This window comes from Aedes albopictus, chromosome 1 (genome assembly GCF_035046485.1).
Source record: "Aedes albopictus strain Foshan chromosome 1, AalbF5, whole genome shotgun sequence".
In the NCBI taxonomy this organism is placed as follows: domain Eukaryota; kingdom Metazoa; phylum Arthropoda; class Insecta; order Diptera; family Culicidae; genus Aedes; species Aedes albopictus.
The window spans coordinates 244,406,719-244,430,604 of record NC_085136.1 but is presented as its reverse complement, the minus strand read 5'-3'; the positions used below and the strand labels follow the sequence as shown (position 1 = coordinate 244,430,604).

At 41.1% G+C, this 23,886-nt stretch overlaps 1 protein-coding gene and 1 long non-coding RNA gene across 2 annotated transcripts; both read right to left on the bottom strand.

Annotated features, from left to right (window-relative positions):
• Positions 1–26: 26 nt before the first annotated feature.
• On the bottom strand, positions 27–23,591 carry LOC134285544 (4-hydroxybenzoate polyprenyltransferase, mitochondrial-like). Its single transcript, XM_062846548.1, has 2 exons — positions 21,757–23,591; positions 27–428 (listed from the first exon to the last, which is right to left on the bottom strand). Exons 1-2 carry the CDS (start codon positions 22,852–22,854, stop codon positions 183–185), a joined length of 1,344 nt encoding a protein of 447 aa, XP_062702532.1. The 5' UTR covers positions 22,855–23,591; the 3' UTR covers positions 27–182.
• LOC134285546 (uncharacterized) lies at positions 2,516–8,673 on the bottom strand. Its single transcript, XR_009996461.1, has 2 exons — positions 3,686–8,673; positions 2,516–3,626 (listed from the first exon to the last, which is right to left on the bottom strand). It is a non-coding gene; the product is annotated as an uncharacterized LOC134285546 (long non-coding RNA).
• Positions 23,592–23,886: the final 295 nt, after the last annotated feature.

Genomic DNA, 23,886 nt, shown 5'->3' with positions numbered 1-23,886 from the left:
CATTAAAAAAAAAGAAATCCATCGCCTTCACTAAAATAATCGATTCCCAATTTATTAAACATTTAGTAGCCTACTATATGCTTCAAATCATATGACACAATTTGAATTTCCTGAAAGTTTTAAAGCACAATTGCAGCGGATATAAATTAAAAACCACAGACTGCTGCCATGGAGACATCCTTTTAGCTGGCTTGCCTCGCCGCCGATTGATGGTGATTGGCGGCGGCCAGAAGAAGTCCTGACGAGGACGACGAGGTAGCAGATGACGACGATGATGATGAGGATGACGAGGAGGTGGCCCGTTGTTGACTGTAGCCTTTGTACAGGGTACCAAGGACGATACCCAGGAACAGGATCAGTCCAACTTGGTGATTGGAGATGAACTTTGTGGCGCAATCCGTCGGGTTGTCGATGTTGAGGGAGTAGATCTGAAAATGAACGTGAAGGGGAGGTTGCATTAGATATTGTTCTGTGAAATTGTTTATGGATTTTTATTCCTACTAGGGAATAAATTTGTACTAGAACTAGCTAGATCATGACCTAAAAGATCCCTTTCATCTTTTCAAACAGTTATCCAAAGGCACGTTATTCTCCATTTGAGACATTTGTGCCATGGCCATAATAATAGCATATTACATCATCTACCTGAGGGAAAAGGAAAGAAATAAGGATAAGGACAGGTAGGGAAATAGGAAAAAAAATACCCTGGAAGAGGGTACCGTGGGGTGCCCTAATTTCGTGCGGCCCTAAACTTCGTTAACTTCTGACCTCAGAGAGCATTATTATCTAATTAACAACGGAATCATCCAAAATTAGCTACAACCACAAAACTGCATTTGATCTCAATACAATTCACAAAAAAGAAATGAAAAATTTGATTTATGTCAAAGATTGAAAAATAAATTGCAAATGTATGCAAATAGCAGATGCCATATTCAGAGATACGAGAAAATCAACACTCACGGAAGTGAACAAATATTTCGATCTCTATCAAAGGTAAATATTCCAATTTATGTTTGATTATTTCAATTCAATATGTTTTATTATAATACGTAACGAAATTACTTAAAAATGTTATTTTCTTATTTTGTTACAACATTTTTGTTGTTGGCGAAATTAGGAACCCACAATTTGTATGGGTCCCTAATTTTGTGCACTCTTTTTCATAACTCTGTTTTAGAGGTTCATGTGTACACAAATGGCTACAAAGGCATCGCATGATTCAGTTATAAATAATAGTTCTAATAGCTATTTTAATTGGTTTAAAATTAGCTAGGGACTGCTCATAAACTACGTAGAAAAAAAATAAACAAATTTATAAATGTGGGAATACTAAGTAAGCTCGGGATGATTTTATTTACCCAAACATTGGGAGTAGTAGCTTACAGCCGCTAGTTTCATTCAAGCAAATTATTGCCGTAAGCCTTATTGCCAGAACATAAATTTGGAAGACGACACTTTACTAGAACTAACCTCCCGAGGAATGTGCCTATTAATGGCACATAATAGAAAGGTAAAAGCTACAATTAAAAAAATGGATTAATTCACATTACTGAGCATCAGTAAAGTTAATGATTCAAATAGCAAACAATAAATTGTTTTATTAAGATTTCAATAAAAGAGCAAAACAAACGTCAAAAATAATAACCCTTAAAACTACAGAAGGATTTTGGAAATCTTTATGTAAACATCCGGGGCGAACATGGGAAACAGCAAATATTCACTCATATTTCGTCTAAGTGTAGAATTAGCTTTAGTTAAAATACACAGAAATAAAAACCAAAAAAAAAACTCATATTTCGTCACAGACATCGATTTTATCTACCGTGGAGGGCCCATATTCTGCGCATCTACAACTTTTTCAATTTCAATCAGCTGTAACAAATTCCAAATCGAACCGATTTGGCTGAATTTTTGATTGCACATAGTTATTAGCTTTGTAAATGAGGAAAAAATATATTGTCGTCGCGGTTGAAACCCGAAGTTTCCTCACACGCGACAATCGAATTTTCTCAAAATCTATACGTGAAACGTAACGTCGGACGTAGTGCGCTGGACAGCGGACCTGGCCCTCTCTCCAGCGCACTGTGCCCGACGTACTTCCGACACACGGTTTAGGAGAAACATCGATTTTCGCGTGTCAAAAATTCCGATTTTCAACTGCACGAACAATAATTCTTATACAAGACACTCCATTTATATGTAAAATAATGAAAATTCTAAAGTGTGTCTCTGTTCCTAATTCTGCGCACCCATTTTTGTAATGTTCCTTATTCTGCGCACTGATGTTCCTAATTCTGCGCACATGGGAAAAACTCTAAAAAGATAACATATTGTAATGAGAACATGATTCATAGATGAAATTCAATTGAATTCTTCATTTTCAACTTGTATACGATATGTTGCAAGTTCCCCGGTAGCGGATAGAGCAAAATACCGTTAGCGAGGCTTAAAGAACGAAAACCGCAAACACTGAAGGGCAAAGGCTCAACGCAAACCACAAAAACATCAAATCGCAGATCAATACATATATTTGGGTCTACCCATCTTCCTCTCTAGCTTATTGGCTTACTAGCTAAACATTTGGAGTGGCAATCGCCAAATATGATCTTAAATGCTAGCACTTATCTTCTTGGGGCGTCCCCCATGCCGCTCCGCCACCAACGCACTGGTCATCCGCTGACCCATCATCGCTGTTCCTGCTCGTCCTCGATTCGTCGGAAGCTCGTCCCAACGGCCTTCTCACCGTGTCACCTCGCACTGCCGAGCGAGCCCAGACGATGTCCGAGCGGTGTGAGTACGTGTGTGACGTCTACTCACCGTTGCAGCTCGTTTGGCGGACCCGGGCGGCTCCGTGGATTGACTCCGTTGGAGCTACCCTATTCGCCGCTGGCCTCCGCTGTATTATCCTTGGATCGTGCTTCCGCCGAGCGAATCCGGCTGAAGGCACAACCAGACCTGGAATTCTCGCCAAGTTGCCTCTCGGCTTGTCGGCTGTCTACGATCCACCGAATCCGGTCGTATCCGTGATCGCGGTGCTCGGGTCGTGTTGCTGAGCTGTCTCCCAAGCGAGTTCGGCCGAGTCCCCAAGCGATCGGACGGTGTGCCGGGGGAGAGCTCGCTGATGTGTTCTGCTGGGCGCTCCGAAGCCTGACGCACTCGGATCTTCCGATTCCCTTGCCCGCGTTCGTCCAGTGCCGAGATTCCGTCCCGCTTGAGCAGAGCGACACCACCTCCGTGAGAAGAAACAAAACTGCAAATAAAGGCCCTACGGCGACGAGGTAATTAGCCTTCATCCGACAATCACTCTAGATTCAACCTACTTCTTCTTGAAGGCCTTTGTCCCCACGTAACGATCGCTGCCAGTCAAGATGGCGTCTCTCGTCTGCTTCCGGCCTCGTGGCACGCGAGTACTGGATCTTCGAATCTAAATTGCAGAATTCACGAATGAGCACATATCGAGATGCTGAGAGCATTTTGGCTTACCGGCTGGACACTCCTGGGAATGTGCCAAACTATCCTCACTTTTGCGCCACCGGGTGATTGGTCTGTCGTTCGGCGACTGGTTTTTTGGAGGTTATGTTTCTCCCTACCGCTGACTCAGCCCAAAATCGTCTAGCCGCTTCCTGGGTTTGGGAAAAGCATCAGCTTTTGTGCTAATTATGAGGCAATCCTTCCCACTCACCTGTGAAGCACAATTGCGGGATATGGGTTTCGTGCAATTGCACCCTTTTCCCGGTACAGCTTCAAATTTCCGCTTTAATTTTCTCCACTCGCGGGTCGCGTGCAGCGCGATGAAACTGACAAAGACGAATGGCGTGATCGTAGCAGAAGACGATCGATTGAACCCGGCTGCCGTCAACGATGGGAATGTGTGTGTGCGATATTCTTTTTTGGGTACGGCGATGCCTGCTTTTGCGTCGTCGCTTTACGGAGGCCCTTTGGGTTGACGGTGATTTAAATTGGTTGTTGATGTTCGAAAATGCTATACACTGAGCGAAATGATGTTGGCGTGCGTGGCGGATTCAGCTTAATATTGTTTTCTGCGTATTTATTGTGTTCACATGTTGAAGCTCTAATTAATATAATCTCAAACAAACATAAACGTAACAGATATTACGACCATATTGGAACCACAGACAAACAGACGTAACACTTGCGGAATTTCGATCGGCCACGCTTTTAATGATCATTTTAAATTTTCATTGTTGTGGCTTTCACATCCAGAGGCGCGCGCATCGTTTTTCTATGCGTTTGACGTTTCACACTAGCGCCTTCTGTTGACGATATTGCACAACACAGCGATTCGTGCAACTTTTCCACTAGGTGATGGTAGTGTGAACTGGGCGATGGATTTCCATGAAAATCGTTCAAGGTGTTACGTCTGTTTGTCTGTGTTGGAACTTTGCATGTCCTCAACATTGATACTACCTACTTTGATTACTAAGCAAAGGGGTATTTTAATCATAATGCACAAAAGGATTTTGTAGCATTCAGGCTTCGCAAAAGTACCGCATCATGATAGCATTTTGATGCAGGGTTCCTGATTTCCACTTTTCATCTTCTTCCACACTCGAATACAGTCAGCAGCGAACGGTTGTCGCTTTAGTTTGTGTGTTTGCTTGTCAGCGACGACAGCAAACACCGGCGAACGGTGGGAAGCCATACATGGAATTTAAACATTCGTCCACAATCGCATCGCAAGCGATGGAGAGGTGATGCGATTCGTGAGTGAATTGCGCGTACGAATATTTGAAGTTTTCAAAAAATGTTTATTATTTTCTTTGCTAATCTAGCATTTCAACAACAATACACTAAAAACGTATGCATTACATGCAGAAATTCTCTTCTAGTTATGATAATAGCCACTTCGATCGCTCACCAGCATTCGTCACCATTCGCCATTAGCGCCAGTCACACGGTGCATATATTGATCAATAGTTGGTCGTTTTATGGAAACATTGAATGTATAATATTGTTCAAAAATAGATTGACATCAATCATTCAACTTTTCCCCTATCTTCCGTTTGATCAACCACACAGCAATATTTCCCCTCCATAGCGCATTTTTCTTCAATTTTCTCTACAATATTTCCCCACCTTCAAAATTGTTACATCAATCCTCTCGAAGATTGTTCAAACCATGGGTCAAATTATTCCATGGATCAATTGATTGGTCCAATATTTTCCCTCCAGATCAACCTATCATTCTTTCAATGCAGCAGCGCGTGAACGAGAGCGTCATCATTGCAGTGCATTCTGCCGTGTTGCCGTATTTTTTTTAAATATAAAATTTAAATTTAAATTTAAATAAATTTCAATAGCTAAATATATTATACAAAAAAACTGAATTCAGATCGAACAAAAAAAAAACAATTTATGCAGAAGTAATGCAGTAAATTTATGCAAAGTTTATATAAGTTTATGCAGAGGTAAATGTAATGAACCCAACGATTACAATGCATTAGTGATAATATTGCAGACTACATCTCAAATTGGACTATCACACTTTTTTTGGTACGCCTAAAAAGTGTGATAAAAGTGCACATTTGCCTCGGATCGTCTCGACGTCTTCGGTGCACTTATTCCTCCATTTACAAGGAATAAGTGCACCGAAGACCTTAATTCGATCCGACGTATCCCTGCGCTGCAATCACACTTTGAAGGTGTGTGCACACTATTGTGTCAGTCCAACTTGGGGTGCAGTCAGCAATAAACAGTTCACAACATTTTTTGTGTAATCTTATAACTCGGTTGGTGTCCCACCGAACTTTGCTAAAAATTACTGGTGCACTGGCGGTTTCTAACACCAGTTAATTAATAATTTGCACATTAGGGTGGTAACATGCTTAGCTGCGTTGCCTATAAATTAGAAATACCCCCTTCTGACAAAGAACACCCTTCTGTAGTAATTTTGTGTAATGTCGAAATATAAAGGTAATTCAGCAAGACGGCACTGATGGTGTTTCGAGTCCCATCCCATGGGCTGTCCAAAAACTTTTCGTAATAAAAAAATATGTAAAATGTTTGATTACATGTGTAAAAATGGTAAAGCTTAGAAGAATTAATGTGAATAGAAAATTCATTAAAAAACATAAATAAAAATGTGACAGAAATGCATTGTATACATTGGGCATTGGGATCGGTAGGACTGAAAATCAACCGCACACCCACCGACGACGCATTGATTCCATAAGGCTGACACAGATTTCGATTTTCTCTTATGTCACCGCCCCCTCGGAAAATTTTGGTCGATATTCAACATTTTGAGGGGGGACAACAATAAATTATTCAAGAAATTCTAAAATTTCAAGGTGAAATTAGAGTTACACAGAAAATTTCTTAACAAATCCGATGAGTTTATAGATTTTGCCAAATTGTTTGGGTATTTCTTCGTCACATACATTTATTATTTATTGTCCTCCCCTTTAGCGAGCCAACGAGTATTGTGACATAAGAAGAAAATGAAATTTGTTCCGGCCTAAAAGGCTTTGCTTTGCTAGCTGTGCACGTATGATAAGCATGCACGGACACTTGTTTTTTTTTCTCTTTATGCATTAACTTCTCTCATACTGCCGGGAGATTTTCTCTCTGCTCGAGCCTCGGCTTGATCTATCTCTCGTGAAAGATATTGGATTGATACTTGGTTTGATCCTCGTGATTTCATCAATAATCCTTGAGAAAGAAATACTTGATGGAATGGTGGAATAAAGGAAACAAGAAAGCGCTGCCAAATAAACATTTTCAAGCACATGTTGCGCATCGTAAATTTTCATTAGATTATTTAGGAATAATGTTTAATATTTAACATTGGTTCATCATGTTTTATATCACATCTTTAATTTCCACTAACGCATATGCGATTTTCTAGTGCCTTTAGTATAAAATGCTACAAAACTCAGTATATTTTCGACAGCTTTGTTCTCTTCGTCATGGGGTGTTATCTAAAGTCTGATAAACTGAAAGTTGGCGTCACATTTTGCCAATCAAACTGTTTACAACTAAGTTTCAAGCTATTTGGACGACAAAAAACTCTTATGGCAAAGAGAGAAACACGGCCAATAATACTCAAAGTCACTCTCAAGGCATATAATTTAATCATCGTTCAGTAATCAATCTAGCTATAGATAAACCTGTTAATAACGGATAAAGCAAACATTTTCAATTATAGCCGAAACAACCAAATCAATATGGCAATAACCTCATATCAGCCTTTGTTTTCCAAACCTCTACTGCTTTACATATTTACTATGACTATGACATTAGCAAAAATCAAAACTTGTTCGAACCTAACTATTATTTAATTATTTATTTATTTTTAACTTTAAATTTTGTAAGAGGGAAAAGCCCCTTAGAGTGATTTCCAAATTTACATGTTGAAGTTCGATCCTAACTGTTCATACTTATTGTTTAAGCTCCATTTTGTATGAAATATTTTGGTTCACCGGTAGAAGTTCATAACTTGTGTTAGAAATTAAAAAAAACATTAACCTTCTCAAGACATTAGGAAAAATAGCATGATGAATTAATAAATAGATCCACTATTTACCAATTCATCATACTCATCCGAGAGATTGGGTTCAATAAATAAGAGTTTATGAATGCTTACAAAAAATCGAATATGGCGTGGTAAATCACCAGAATTATTAAAACATTTTTTTTTTCATAATCATTAATGGAATTGAATAAGCAAGTGAAATATAGAAATTTGCACTTTTCTAATGATCAAGTCTTTATTTTATTTACAATGCAAAAACGTGACACTTTATTTCTAAAAATTTGCTTTCAAAGCATTCCATAAAATTCAATTGAGCTGGCCACCATGAACGCCGTGAACCACGCGCTGAATGTTGGTGAATTGCTATCTCTTCCTCACTGATGGGATGGTCTTCGCTCAATCTGCTGACTCTTTTACCCTGCTGGATTGATCGAATAAAACAACTCAAGGGGAAAGTTTGACGGACTTGGATGATCTTGATGGTTTGGTCAAACTGGATGATAGCGGTGGTTGGATCAATCTTTCGGAGGGGAAATTATTGAAGATATAAACACCAACCTCAATCTCGCTTTTGCAGGTTGGTCAGTATTTATATCAAGATTCAACATTATCATCCATCTTCTTCGCAATAAAAATGCAAGCAATACATTTAGCAATATTTCTATCAATTTGTGTTTCTTGATGAAGTTGAAGGAAGGATTGAACCTCTTGGTTGAATCAATTAATTGATAAGTGTAAATGGCACTATTCATTCATTCGCTTGCGATCCAAACTGCGACGATCGGCCACGAATATCCATGTCAACCAGCTTGCGCATCGCTTCTCACTGGTGATGGGGTTGCGTGTTTGTTCATGACTATCCGTTTGCTGCATCATTCTCGATTCGCTTCAGCAAAGAGGAGTGAATATGAATGGAGTGAGGCGAATTTACCGATCCTTGTTTTGATGGCTGTCACACTCTTATTCCCATGACAGCCTTGTGAATGCATGGTTCATGACAGCCCACAGAATAAAACTCATGCGACCTACAACACCACTGTCGGGAACTGCTCACATCGTCTGCTTTCGCTGTGCGTTCGTTCGCCGATGACAACCTCGGCTCTAGCCCAAACCGTCTCTCGTTGGCTGGACACGAAGTGACGAAAATCGCTGCGCTCGGCCCGAGCATTTTACTTCTGTTGAGGGAAGATTCAAAAATTACGTCCATCGTTTTTCGGGATTTCTAGACCCCCCCCTCCCCCCTCTGTCACGCAATTTCGCTATACCCAATACACGTACTGTCACACTTTTCTAGACCCCCCCCCCTCCCCCAAATGTTGGACGTAATTTTTGAACGTTCCCTGAACGTGTCGAGTATCGTGGTATATCGCACGCTCAAAATTATCGACGCGTTTCATATATTATGTATTTTTTTTTTCAAATAGAGAATATGTACCTGTAAGTCTTATTCTAGTAGAGTATTTTGCATAGCATTATTTTTTATTGGCATGTGAAATGCACTGCCATGTTTTCAATATAAAAGAGAGTTGAATCTCACATCAGTGGTATATTTTAGCCAGATTACAATTTTGACAAACGCTGGCACAAACTTTTTTTCGCCCCTGGGGCATCTTGTGAAAGGCATACCATGTTTGTAAAAAAATATTTACACTAAATTCTGTTTTTACGCGATTGATGCGTTCGCGCAAAAAAAGATCGTGTAAAAAAAGTTCGCGTAACTTCGAGAAATCGCGCAAAAAAAATCCAAAGGAAATTTTTTTTACGCGATTTGTTCTCCGCAAATGACCAAAATCGCGTAAGAAAAAGTCGCGTAACTTCGAGAAAATCGCGTAAAAAAAGTCGTGCAAAAAAAAATTGCGTAAAAAAAAGTCGTGTAAAAAAAGAATTCAGTGTATTGAGCACATATTTTGTGAATAACTTTTAGCGTTAAGCCATGTGCTCCCGTGACAGCCTATGACACCCTTTACGCGACAGCTGGCTTGGTTAGCCGAAGATTGTCATCGCCATGCGGCCAACAATACCGACGACGTTTCCCACTCAACTCGATACGACTCGAGTATGCAACTGTCAGGCAAGCAGCCGAAGCAGCGGCTGTTTCAATACATCTTTCGCTCATGCGTGTGCGTGCTGTTGGCGATACATTTCTCACTGATGGTGTTGCACACGGTAAAGAGAGATGGTCTGCACACATAAGAGAGTGTCGACTCAGCCTTGCGCGGGCTGTTGCGAGAAGGATGTACATTTGGAAAGCCTGGTAGCATTATCGAATACTACTACGTAAAGCTTTTTAGTTATTCGCATATGCACATTAGTAAAATTTACTCTCATTTCTAAAGGCAATATAAACTGTTACAAAAATAAAAGAAATTAATTATTAGAAAGTATTAACACTTCACGACATATAGAACCTTACAACTGCACAAATTAGGAACATCACAAATTGACGCTGCACAACACACAACATAAATGTGCCCTGTTATCCAGATGGATAACTATTATCCAGATGGATAACTCCTTCCGATCACAGGATGACGAGGTTTCATTTATTGATTTGGGTCCATCAGTCATCCTGGATTTGTATTTTAGTTGGCAGTATGCCTCTTAGTTCACAGAATTTGATGCTGTATTCATAGCTTGGTTTTGTCTAGGAAAACTAATCCTAATCGGGCATCCCGTTTCGGGTTTCGATACTAGAGCTCTATAACTAGAAGTCTGTGTCAGGGAAAGGTTTACGTCTCTAGTACTTAATCGCGGCCCGAAATGGCCTGAATGTTGGCAATCGAAATAGGATTGCACTTCATTGGCCTCTATCCTGCCAGAACCCTATAAATGTATATTAAAACTCGGGGAATATTTACAAGTTAAAATAAAACATATAACACAAAGAACGCACGAATATAGAATTTATAACACATTTAACAATTATTCTGTCTTATAATTGTAACAAATATTTATACCCGTAACACAATCCAACGTTTGAGCAAGAATTTTTCGTGAATCGTTCACCGATTCACGAAAAATTCAGCTCCCATATGCTTCACATCCTTCATAACAATAGTGTTAAGGCCATATACTTAACACTACGATAAAGATAAATAACTTAACCTAAACTCAAAACGAAACCAAAACGAGTTGTGCTACCCGAAAGCCACAATGCTTTCCAGAAACGTAGCGGTGAACAGGACTAACAAGTCCCCAGAACACGCCTCAACTCAAAACATAAAATGTTACCCGAAAGCCAAACTGCTTTCCAAATCACGTAACGAATCTTACTTCAACTAAAATTTACTTTTGTGGAGGTGCACTGTCCACAGAAATAAAATGGCCTTAAGACTGAAGTTATAATCCTTCCGGCTAGCTGTACGGGGTTTTTCAGTTGGGCGCCATGTTACAAAAAACCAACATGGAACCCTACAAATTCTAGGGCCCCACGTTGGGCACCATGTTACAAAAATAAAAGAAAATAAATTATTTCCAAAGGCCACGATACGTGGAACCTTATAAATGCACAAATAAGAGACATCACAAGTTGACGCAAGACAACACAAAACATATATGTGCCCTGTTATCCAGATGGATAACTTCTTCTGATCACAGGATGACGAGGTTTCATGCATTGGTTTGGGTCCATCAGTCATCCTGGAATTGTATTTTAGATGGCAGTATGCCTTTTAGTTCACAGCATTTGTTGCTGTGTTCATAGCTTGGTTTTGTCTAGGAAAACTAATCCTAATAGGGCATCCCGTTTCGGGTTTCGATACTAGAGCTCTATAACTAGAAGTCTGTGTCAGGGAAAGGTTTACGTCTCTAGTACTTAATCGCGGCCCGAAATGGCCTGAATGTTGGCAATCGAAATAGGATTGCACTTCATTGGCCTCTATCCTGCCAGAACCCTATAAATGTATATTAAAACTCGGGGAATATTTACAAGTTAAAATAAAACATATAACACAAAGAACGCACGAATATAGAATTTATAACACATTTAACAATTATTCTGTCTTATAATTGTAACAAATATTTATACCCGTAACAAAACTTTTTCGCCATGACAAGGTGGCACAATCTTTGTTTGCAAACTGAGACTTCTTTCTTGTCTAACTCCAGGGTTTCCACTGTTTAAGAAAATTCCATGTAAACTTACATCATATCTCGCATTTGACGAATGCTTGCATGAATACATCAAATTACCCCCGAGGTTGATAGCAAATTTTTAAAACAAGTGGTTAGTGATAATTGAATTTTATTGGCTAGTGGTTAGTCCGGTCGAACTATCAGATCAAAAATTCAAAAATCGTAAATTGGCCTTCAAAGTTCATAAACTAACTTGTTGGGCCGTAATTACATTCATTGGATTGCTAGAAACATAGAATATCCTAGTTATAACTATGGTGGCATTTCTATGATGTTTGTTTATTAATTATATGTTCAAAACTTAGTGTTGAAATGTCTGCGCAGAATTAGGACCACCATTTAATACCTGTTCCTAATTCTGCGCACCTAAAAAGAACAAGAAGATTATAAAACGAAGAAGAATTGTTTTTTGCCGATTCTGATTCCTAGAAGACAGCAGTACAGGATGCGCATGGAAAAGCAGACACTCTCTTCATTATTTATTTCGCAAAATGCTTCAGCTCATGAAGCAACTTTTTAGCAGTTTCGCTAACGGACACAGATTTCAAGCAATTTGCAGTACTTGCGACATCATTTTATTTTTTTACAAAATAATGATCGTTGATTTGAAATTTTTTCTTCACAAACTTTTCATTACTATTGAAGCAATATTCAAAAAATATATTTGAAGCTAATATTGAACTAGCGTCCGCGATTTTGTGCTATATTCGAGAAAGTGCGCCGAATTAGGGACTGCGCAGAATTAGGACCGGTCACGGTACACGTTATGGTTTCATTGGTATTGTACGAGTATGCTACGTTTTGAAAATTAACATAAATATTTAGACGAATTCTACATCTTTTAGAGTGAGCGAAATTTGGAACTCGTGCACGAAATTTGGCACTTTCAAACAAATCAAAGCTAATGCTGTAACTATCTTGTATAATGTGAAGTTGCCTAATTTATATTTTTCTTGGGAGCTACAGTGACAGCACTAAATATTATCGAAGAAATTAATTTGATTTATTTACTTTATGGTAAAATTTCAGTCGTTTATCAAACTTTGAGCATTCTTAAGTGCACGAAATATGGTCACCTCACGCAGAGCGTTCATGATTAACAAATATTTTAATCATGATTAATCATTGGTGATTAAAATTCAAATTTCGGTGATTATTGATTATGATTAATGATTAATTTGATTTTTGGGATGATTAATGATTATGATTAATGATTAAAATTGATTTTATCTGTGATTATTGATTATGATTAATGATTAAAAATGGCTCATTGATTAAAAATCATGATTAATCATGATTAATCAATCACAAAAAACAGGAAATGATTAAAATATAATTATTGTTTAAAATATTTTTGAAGTTCCAAAAGTAAAAGGTAACTCTGTCTGGGAGATTATTGAAAAAATAATCAAGAAGAACAGCATTTGAACCAATTAAAATTGGATCATATATTTTATATGGTGAAAATTTTTTGGTGATGAATGATTAATGATTGATTAATTTTTTTTTCTTATGATTATGATTACTGATTAATGATTAAATTGCGAAATCAGTGTGATTAAGATTAATGATTAATGATTAAATGAGAAATTTTGGTGATTATGATTACTGATTTTTGATTAATCTTAATTATTAATCATTAATCATGATTAAATTTATGATTAATCATTAACGCTCTGACCTCACGGTACTAACGCATAAGCGTACCATAATGGGTTCAAACAGCGCCCTGAAAAGGGCACTGTAATAACGCATAAAGCGAAAGAGAGCCTATAGTTCTTTACCACAGCGGGTTAAGAACAACAGAATATCCTGAAGATTCAGGTTTCTGAAGTCAGTTTCACTTAATAAGTGTTTACCGAATACTCGTAAACGCAGTTGCGCAAAAACTGGACAGTTAGGACGAAGTTCCATAATCGGATTCACAACTATCACATACAAATGAGTCAGCTTGCTGAATATTTGCTATGTGATAGCTGAGTCGGCATTGGCCAGTCAATGCTTTGACCAGCATGCTGAAATTCTGCTTTGACAGATTTGTTAGATACTTTGCCACCCCTAGAGATGGCTCAGTACTATACAATTTTGTTTGACGACATAACTCCAAACTATTCCAGTATTGTTTGTGCTGAGTGGCAGGCCAGGTGTGAATCTGAAGCTTTACCCAACACTTCGATATCGGAATAGCTGGCTCAGGGCCAATGAAGTCATGTGATGCTCCAGTGCGAGCTAACTCATCAGCCAATTCATTTCCAGCTATGGAAGAATTGCCAGGTACCCATACAAGGTGAACAGCGTTTGCTGAATTCAGCTCCTCGATTTGAGTTTGACAAGCGATAACTATCTTCGACCTGGAGTTGGCCGAAGCAAGTGCTTTAATAGCAGCCTGGCTATCTGAACAGAAGTATATTACGTGCTGCTGAAGTGCTGATTGCACTCCGCACATAAGAGCAAAGATTTCCGCCTTAAAAAAATGTGCAATGTCTACCAAGTGACTGAGACTGATGCAGCCTTAGCTCACGAGAATAAACACCAGCACCTGCTCGACCTTCGAGAAGGGACCCATCAGTGTAACATACGATGCCGTCTGAAATACTTCTTTCCAGATAACCAGATGTCCACTCTTCCCGGGAAGGGAAATTCGTGGAAAATGTCCTATATTGAAAATTACAAGCAATTGTAAGATCAATTGGAGCAAGGACAACTTTATCCCAATTCACCAAAAGTGGAAACAACGAGGTGTGTGTTGAACTGTGGTTCACAGGAGTTTCCTCTAGTAAACCGAGTACCCATAGGCGGTAAGTGCAAGAATGTGTAGTGGGGCAACGTCAAAGAGAACTTCGAGCGCTGCCGTAGGAGTTGAAGAGAACGCTCCAGACATCGCTATTAAGCACATCCTTTGGAGATGGCCTAATTTTGATTGGACCGTTCTCACTTCGCCCTTTTGTCACCACACCAGATATCCATAGGCCAACAACAGTTGTGTTGATCAATTTGATATACTTGGGTTTTAGACCCCAAGTTGTACCAAAGGTACGCCGGCATTGCCCGAAGGCCATACAAGCTTTCTTGATTCTGAACTCAATGTGAGGTATCCAGGAAAGCTTGGAATCAAGAATGACTCCAACGTACTTTACCTCTGTTCAGTCACATCGATTTCAGAATCAAAGAGACGCAAAGATCGAACGCCATTACGGTTTCGCCTTTCCGTGAAAAGAACAATAGATGTTTTACTCGGATTAACCGAAACGCCATATATTGACGACACCAACCTTCAACTACCTGAAGGGCGCTTTGCATCAGGTCGAAAAGGGTGGTGATACACATACCAACTAATAATGTTAGGTAGTCGTCGGCAAAACCATAAGTAGGAAACCCGCTATTATTGAGTTTCGTCAACAGCGTATCTGCTACGAGATTCCACAAAAGTGGTGACAAGACTCCCCCTTGGGGGCATCTACAAACACTCAATTTCCTAATCGCCGCTTGACGCAATGTCGAGAAGAGATATCGGTTTTTGAGCATTCGATGAATCCAATTGGAAATCATTGGAGACATGACTCCGTGCGGCTTCCAATATGAAATCGAAAGGCACATTGTCAAAGGCACCCTCGATATCTAGGAAAACACCCAATCAGGATTGTTTTTGAGTCAGAGGCGTCTCGTGACCCGTAGAAGTGACTGTGCACTTGAAGAGTTTTCACATGGGACTGTAGTGCACATGGAAAACATCAGGAACCTGCACTCCGCTCGACGAGCGAATCTATCTACGATTTCGTCGATAAAACTGCTTTGTTATTTCAATTGATGAAACAGGGGGATTCTACCGCCATTTGTATAAGCCTCTTCAGCGTTTGCTCGCCCATTATAACCGAAGATAGGTCCTTATTCCTTTGTGCCGGAGGGGTCAATATGACTTTATCGAAATTGGGGATGCAAGAGTAGGCATTATCTACCAATTATTTAGGAAATATTTCGGAATGGTTTTTAAACTTCGAAGAATCTGCGCAGAAGTCGATAACTGACACCGAGCAAAAAGTGGAACAACCATTACACAATTATGGGTTACTCTGTAACAATTATTAGTCAGTCAGTTCTCCACGCTATATTACCCATGTGATTGTTCTATGACTGTAGTCTAAATACGCGTATCTGTCTAAGGATAAGCATTCGAGGACGGAACTTAAATTACATATCTGAGTACACCCAATCGAAGAAGGGGTCTCCAGTTAGTCTAGTGGTTAAGGCTATTTATCGCCAATCCAGAGACGGCGGGTTCGATTCCCGTTCCGGTCGGGAAAAATTTCTCGACTCCCTGGGCATAGTGTATCATTGTACTTGCCTCACAATATACAAATTCATGCAATGGCAGGCAAAGAAAGCCCTTCAATTAATAACTGTGGAAGTGCTCAAAGAACACTAAGTTGAAGCGAGGCAGGCCAAGTCCCAGTGAGGACTTCGAGCCATAAAGAAGAAGAAGAAGAACCCAATCGAAGAGGTTATTTTGCTTACAGGATTCGAGAAGTCGGTTTAAGCTTTTCCACAATTGCCCCGCCTGGCAAACGGATTGCGGGAGTAGATTGTCTACGATATCGAGCTTCATTTTCATTTAATATTACTGTAAAAATGAAACCGTATGCGACGAGCAGAGCAACTAAGTACTGAATGAAAATGGCACCCATTCAGCTCCACCCAAAGGCATGCACGCATGCCGAAAGAGTGACTGGGCGGCCTCCTGTGTACAAGCTCTCTCGCTTTACTCTCTTGCTAAAGCTATCGTAGCTCTAAGGCACCCTACACACTACTCAAACGGTTTGACCAACATTGACTCCGCCCCCAGGTTGGTGGTTGAGTTGGTGCTGTGTTTGACCGTGTGTGATGCTGTTTGACGAACCGATTTGGCAGTTCGTCTAACCGATTTGACGGTTGACGGTTTGGTCGGCAAAAATCAAACCAGTTTGATTTTACTCAAACCAACGGTGGGCGGAGCCAATGTTTGACGAACCGATCGTACCGTGTGTAGTGTTGTTGCACAAACATAGTGCGATTTCAAATGGGGGATGATGTTGGTGCAACCAAAGTGACATGTTGGTGCAACACGATTTGGCAGTTCGTCATACGGTTGCAGAAACATAAGCTGGTTCGACCAACCTGGGGGCGGTGGCAATGTTGGTCAAACGGTTTGAGTAGTGTGTAGGGTGCCTAATGCGACATTGCCAAACTTAGCAGCTACCCCGCAAGCGCAACCGAACATTTTTTCCTTTCCTCCACCACCGATGAGGCTCCCGTCCATTGGAAGAAGTGAACAAAACTTTAACTAATACATTGCCAATGCACCACAGAACAGTCCAACACAAGTAAACACAGTTTGTGTTTGCGCGCAAACCCCAAAATTTTATTCCCACCTTTGGGTTTCCGCGCCGAAGACCCAGCGCCAGATTCACAAAGACAACTGACAGCAGTCGCCGGACAGTTGGCAATCCTGATATTTGACGGCGGCCGCCCGGTAGTCATGGGAGTGGATTGTTCTCACGCAAATAGATCTTTTCGCTGAAAATGCATGTGTATTGAGTTATTATTGACAGATTTTCTGCAGTGTTAGTGTGAAATTCAGCGATTTTCTGCATCGCGTAAGCCTTCGCTGGAAGAAAACGTCATGTTGTTCAGCGCAGCAAGGAAAATTTTCAGTGAAAAAAGCAATATGCATATACAGCGATCCCGTGTACTGCTGGAAGTGAACTGAGGCGAGAGTTATTTTGGCGATGCACTCACATGTGCGTTTCGCATGCTCGGCGTCGAGCTCTCTGGCAGTAGGAGGGTGGTGGCAAAGTGAGATTGTTGGAAAATTGAATAGATTTCTATTGGATACGTACTGGTTAGAAATCCTCTACATAGAGATAAGCGGAAGTTACATATGTCGATTCGGCAACGCTGTTCATTTTGTTTACATCAGCTGCCAACACTTGATGCAAAGCTAGATGTTCAAACTTTGTGCGTGACTTCAGCTAGTATGACACTCTTTGACCAATGCCAAATATTTGACCACTTTTGACAGTTAAATTTTGACCAAGGTGTACCTGGCAAACAAAAATATTTGTCACTCTCGAAAAACGAATAGGGACAAACAGAGCCAAACAAACTGCCAAAATTTATCTGTCAAAAGTGGTCAAATATTTGGCGCCTGGGCAAAGAGTGTAATAGCACCCTTCGTAGTGGTTCAAGTTGTATTGTTTACATTTTCTAATTATGGTAGAATTTTTTTTTCAAAATTTTGAAAAAAATAGCGGAGCAACTGTTAAGCTTAACATATCGGCAGAACTGAAGCAAGAAGCAGCAATGAAAGTTTTTTCGAGAAGTACAGCAACAAAAGTTTGGTCATAAGCTTGAGCTTTTGAAAGCAGAATTAATTAAATTCTATCTTTTTACTAAACTTACATATACCGTCAATTTCTCGATATTAAAAATAAATAATTTTAATTTATTTAGTTTGGATTGCAATACCGTTCAATCGACGCCTTCTTACGAACGATCAGCCTGTTCATTTGGCTTACACTTTGACAGTTCTTTCTGCTCGATTGGCTTACAATTGCCGCTTCCGCAGATCTCTATAATGTAGGATTACTAGTACTGGTATCTTACTTTACTGGTATTTTACTTTTTATCAACTGTGTAGTGAACGCAGTGGACCTATGCACGAGACGCCACTGTTTTGAGTGAATGCCTTCTCTTCTCGATATCGTAAACAACCTTGTATAAAAGAGTCACAGTGGACTTACCAGATTGGTAGGTATGTTTGTTCACATGAAGAGGCACATTGGCCAGATAAACATGACGATCAACAGTGCATTCTATGCATGTCAGAATAAAAAAGGTATATAAAACTGATAGGTCGGAAACTCTCTGTTTCTTCATATGACGCACGACCCGCTTTCGGGAATAAACTTTACAGTAATATCCCGCCAGGATTTGGGAATGTAACCTGTAGCAAAACTACAAACAAGTAGTTTTTTTTTCAAAACATGTTTGAAATAATCAAATTTCTTCTGAAGCAAAAAAGGATGAATTCCATCTGCCCCTGGAAATTTGAAAGGAACAAAGCCATTTAGTGTCCTCTCAATCGATTCTAAAGTAATGATACTCCGAGCTGAAGTCAGAGTCATAGCTGCAAAAAAAAGACATCAGGTTCATCCGAAGATGCAATATCCACACATCCGGGAAAGTGTGTACTGAATAAACATTCCAAAACTTCCTCATCAGAGGAAGTAAATTCACCATTTGACAAACGAAGTTCGTTCACTCGGAAATCCTTAGATTTTGCAAGGATTTAGTTTAATCGACTGATTTCACTCAAACTGGAAACATTTGTACAACGATTTTTCCAGCCAGCAGACGGAAGAGTTTTCTGGTAGGCATTGCGAGCTGACATGAAGGCCTCCGACCCAGCCAAACGTTGTCTGTTCCAACTCTTTCTACATTGTTTCCTGAGCTTCGCCAGATCAGAGTTCCACCAAGGGTTTCCTCAAAAGCTTCCATGATTAAGGCCGTTGTAGTATCAACGGCATCATCTAAATGACTTGGACTCTTGGAGTGTCTCTCAGTTCTGTCGCAGCTGTGGTTCGATACAGACGGATTGTGCTCTTTGCTCAGATAGTTTTTTTTGTCTACAGTTTGCGCTGCTAGGCATTGGATATTATTCATCGCTTTGCTTTGTTTGCCGGTCGATCATATCGTCGTTCGTTGGTGGTGTGGCAACAAAAATGATTGAAATGAACGAAATGTTCGTTAATACGGTGCAGTTTCGCTTCCCGCCGGGTAGCCCACGGCCATCCTGGGTGGAAATTGCGAATTTCCTGAAGACGCTGGACACGGATTTGCTGCAGATGGAAACTGCATATAAAACAGCACATGATCGTTCATTGTTCGTGAAGTTCGTGTCGCGGGATGCCATGGAGGAATCATTGCGGAAGAACACAGAGCAAAGAAGATTTGCTTATTCAAATGGGCAATCAATAGAAGTGCGGATGTGTATCGCAGGCGTCAATATGCGATACATTCGTGTATTTGATTTGCCGCCGGAGATTACGGATGAAAGTTTGTCTTTGGAGCTGGAAAAGTTTGGGAAAGTACAACGCGTGATCCGAGAAAGATTCCCCACGGGACTTGGCCTCGATCATATGCATACTGGAGTCCGAGGAGTGTTCATGGAGGTCGAAACAAGAATCCCGTCATGGATCGACGTTTCCAACCGGAAAGGGAGAATATATTATGAAGGATTGAAGGAGACGTGTTTCTCATGTCAAGCGGAAGGGCACCGGAGGGACTCTTGCCCTCAACGAAACCCGGACAAGAAGAAGGAGAAGCCTTCGTATGCTGGAATTGTGTCTGGCGAGGCAGTAGTGGAGCTTATTTCGCAAGAAACGGTACAGGACGAAATAATTGAAGTTTTGGAAGAAGAAATTATCGTCGAAAATGCGGACATTTTGGACCAGGTTCAACCGAATGAAACCAAATCTAATGCGATGAATCGGAAGGTAGACAAAACCCCATCGAAAGACGAGGTCAGCGAGAGTCAGGATTCATCGGCGGACGATAGGGTGGCTCAGCGACGGGCTCGATTCGCAGCTTCTGGTGGTGGTTCAAGCTCCGGCTCCGTACCGCGACCAAAGAAGAAATGCACCCGAATGCAGTTTTATTGATGTAATCTTTTGAATATTTTTGTATCTATTCGATAAGATATCGGCTCCGTAAAGTTTTTAGTTAAACGATCGAGCCAATAAATAAACTATTTGGTAAAAAAAAAGCTTTTTTTCTCACTCATTCTTCTTGAAAAACAAAAGAAAGAGCGCGATGAAAGGGGGAACCTGTGCCCCCTCTTGCATCCTTCTCTTTCTTGTGTTTTTTCTTTTCAGGAGAGTGAGTAAGAAAAAAGGAAAGCTAGCTACGCCAAAGGTGAGTATCCTTGAAATTTGGCCGCAACCAAATCAGTAAAGTGATCCCCCCCACAGTTAGTTGACCGGGTATCCCTGAAACGCATAGTTTGCGAAGTAACATTCAAATGTTCAAAAAAGATGTAGCGATGGTCAGATAAAGATTCTATATCTGACACATGCCAATTGTTAACTTCTTTTCCCGATCAGCCTAGATAGCTGTGTAGTGTCGGTAGCGGTTGTCTCAATTGGCTAAGAATAACACTACGGACCGCCTGATCCAGTGGTAAAAGTCCACTAAACAGGTGACCCCTAATTCATGGTGTTATGCGGCTTTATGCTTACCGTGCCAAAGAATGAATGGTTAGGGGGGTCTAATAAAAACCTAACCACAAACGGAGCCTGTGGAGAATTAGGGCGTCCTCCACAGTATTACGCCCTTACTGCGCTAACCGGAGCAATGGTGCAGTGGACCTTGCGTTTCTCCGAGATAATCAGTTGCATTTCTTAAGTTTCGAATTTGAGGCTAAATAAGGGCGGGGTTATTCAAATGTTGTTTATTAGCTTACATTACTGCCTATATGGGTTCGCTTAATGCGTTTTCGCCATTGGCGTTTTTTAATTGACCACGATTTGGTTCGTCGTTGATGTTTCCTTTTGGTGCTGTGATTGTGAAGAGTGTAATCCTGTCTAGTTTGGGTAGTGGCTACGGCAAGGAAACCTCAGATCAATTTTCAGCGTAATTAGCGTATGTAGCCCAAGTGGATCTACATAAAAAAGTTCATTTTCGTAGGGTAACTTCTGTTTAGGTTACCTTGTGAACCCAGCTTTTTTTCATTATAGATGAACATACAAAAAATCTTACAAGGGGGGGGGGGGGGGGGGGGGTGTCGAAAAATCGTAAAATTTCCCTTACGTAATTAATGGACAGCCCCTTAGGATTCAAAGAATGTGAGTAGAATTGCTCATGAGATTGAATTGGGACACATTTTATTTGTCGCAAAAGAGCAAACACAGCCTATACTTATACACAATTACTTTTCCAACGCAGCGGAATAACTGCTAACAGTTAACAAACATGCAAAGCACAAAAAAGAGGTACGAAAATGATAAACAAATACGAAGCACGTTCTACACGGTCAGCATTACGCCACACTTCTTAACCTTTCCCCCCTCGTCCCTCTTCCTCTCACTCACCTGATGCGCCAGATGGGCCGATATCACTCCGACGGCCGAATAGTAGGGCCACGTCTGCTCACACACCACTCCGGACGTTACCAGACCGCCGATCATTGCCGTCGTGAATCCACTCAGCCACAGCTTCGTGTTGTCTCCGAAACGGATCGCGGTCGATTTGATTCCCAGCAGGGCGTCGTCCACCTTGTCCTGATGGGCGTAGATAGTGTCGTAGACGATTGTCCAGCAGACGCCGGCCGCGTACAGCGGCAGGCAAGCGGACCAATCGACCGAGCCTTGGGTGGCACTCCAACCCAGCAGGGCACCCCAGTTGAAGGTCATTCCCAGGACCAGTTGTGGCCAGTGGGTTATTCGCTTCATCAGCGGATAGATGATGACTAACCCCAGGGAACTTGCCCCGAGCAGAATCGAGTACCAATTCAGTTCCAACAGGATCAACAGCCCGACGCCCAACTGAGCTCCTAGGAAGAACCAAGCATCCGCTGCACTCAACTCTCCGGCAACCAACGGTCGCGTCTTGGTCCGGGCCACTTTTCCGTCAATGTCCCGATCCCACATGTCGTTTATCGTACAGCCTGCTCCTCTCATGATGAATGCCCCCGTCCCAAACAGGGTCAGCATCCACAGATCCGGCCAACATCCGGCCGGTGCGCTCAGCGCTATGCTCCATCCGCAGGGCCAAAACAGCAGCCAGGACCCAATTGGCCGATCCACCCGCATCAACCTCCCGTACGGACTCTGGACTATCCTCTTTAGCAAACTTTTTGGCTCCGGTTTCTTATCACTAATGTTGCTACTGTAATCCCTTAAAACTAGCTCCCAGTTCTTGCCTTTGGAGGCACCATGGTGCAACCTGTGCTCCGGCCACCGTGAGTTTGTCAGCTTCCTGCAGCCGGTGCTATTCGCACTCCACCGTGAATCATCCTTCCAGCAAATGATTGTGCCGGCACTGCTAACAGCTGTCTGTAGTCGATGATGGTCGTGGTATATAATCAGCCCCCGGCGGATGTGCACTCCTCCGGGACCCTGCCTCAGAGATCCGATGTGCTGCGTCGTGATCCATCGCGTCGCCGAACTGCTGGTCAATTTTCTCAGCATAATCCTCAGTGTTGTTCTGATCGGGAGAGCACCATCTAGCACATCATTCCGTCGAAAATCCCGTCAACCCACACTGAACACGCGAACCGCGGCTTAAACCATCGACGACCAGCGCACTGTCTACCACCGGAATCCCGTGAAAACTTCCGAAAGAGCTAAGCAATAATTAAATATTGCTGACCAGAACGGAGCCGCCCGACGATAGAAGAGCGATTACTTAACTCACATGGGGGGGTGCAGCGAAAAACGCCGAAAACGATTCTGACAGCTCGCTCTCACACTGAACGAAAACCCCCGCCGTATGGAGAATGATTCTTCATTCAATGCGTTACAGATCCACAGAATCTGGATTTTGAATGATTTTACAACAGAATGATTTGACTGACTTCAAATAAATGAAAATCATCCTGTTATAAAACTAAAATTTACACAATTTATGAATGATTTTTTGCTTGGGGTGTGTTGTGAGTGATAATCGTCACAAAACTATAGGAAAGCATTTACTCCCGTGCCTCATACCGAAAATCATTCAACCACCAAACTAAAATCCCTGCAACCAAACGAATGAATCATCATTCAGTCATGTGATCAATCGTCAAATCGATCGAATGATTTTCAAAACAATAACGATGGAGTTTTGTTTAGCTTTCGTATGACAGTAGTTTTGATACAAGCTGCAAATATTTCTTGCTAATCCCATTACGAATATCATTCAATTGTTGGTTCGCCTTTCATTTTGCTGTTTGCGCGCTATATGTACCCGCAAAAAATGGTGACGGTTGAAATTTTTTTTTTTTACTTTGTAACGAAAAAGTCTCGCGATAGGGGAAATATTGAGTGCCAAATACTCCTTAGGCCACAATAATGGATCGCCTGTTTATTGTTCCAACACTTTCCGGTAAGTTTCTCTGGATTATTTATTGGTGCAATATTGATAATTGTTTCATTTTTTTAACTCTTTCCAGAGAATCTCATTGGGAAACCATTTCAAGTATTTGTACAAGAAGGAGGATTATGTCGTGGAAATGGCAG

Excerpts from the sequence above, each read along its gene's own strand:
- LOC134285544 (XM_062846548.1), bottom strand. The coding sequence starts at position 22,854 with ATGCTGAGAAAATTGACCAGCAGTTCGGCGACGCGATGGATCACGACG. Across the intron at positions 429-21,756 it reads CGGCCCATCTGGCGCATCAG|ATCTACTCCCTCAACATCGA; the intron begins GTGAGTGAGAGG and ends GTTCATTTTCAG.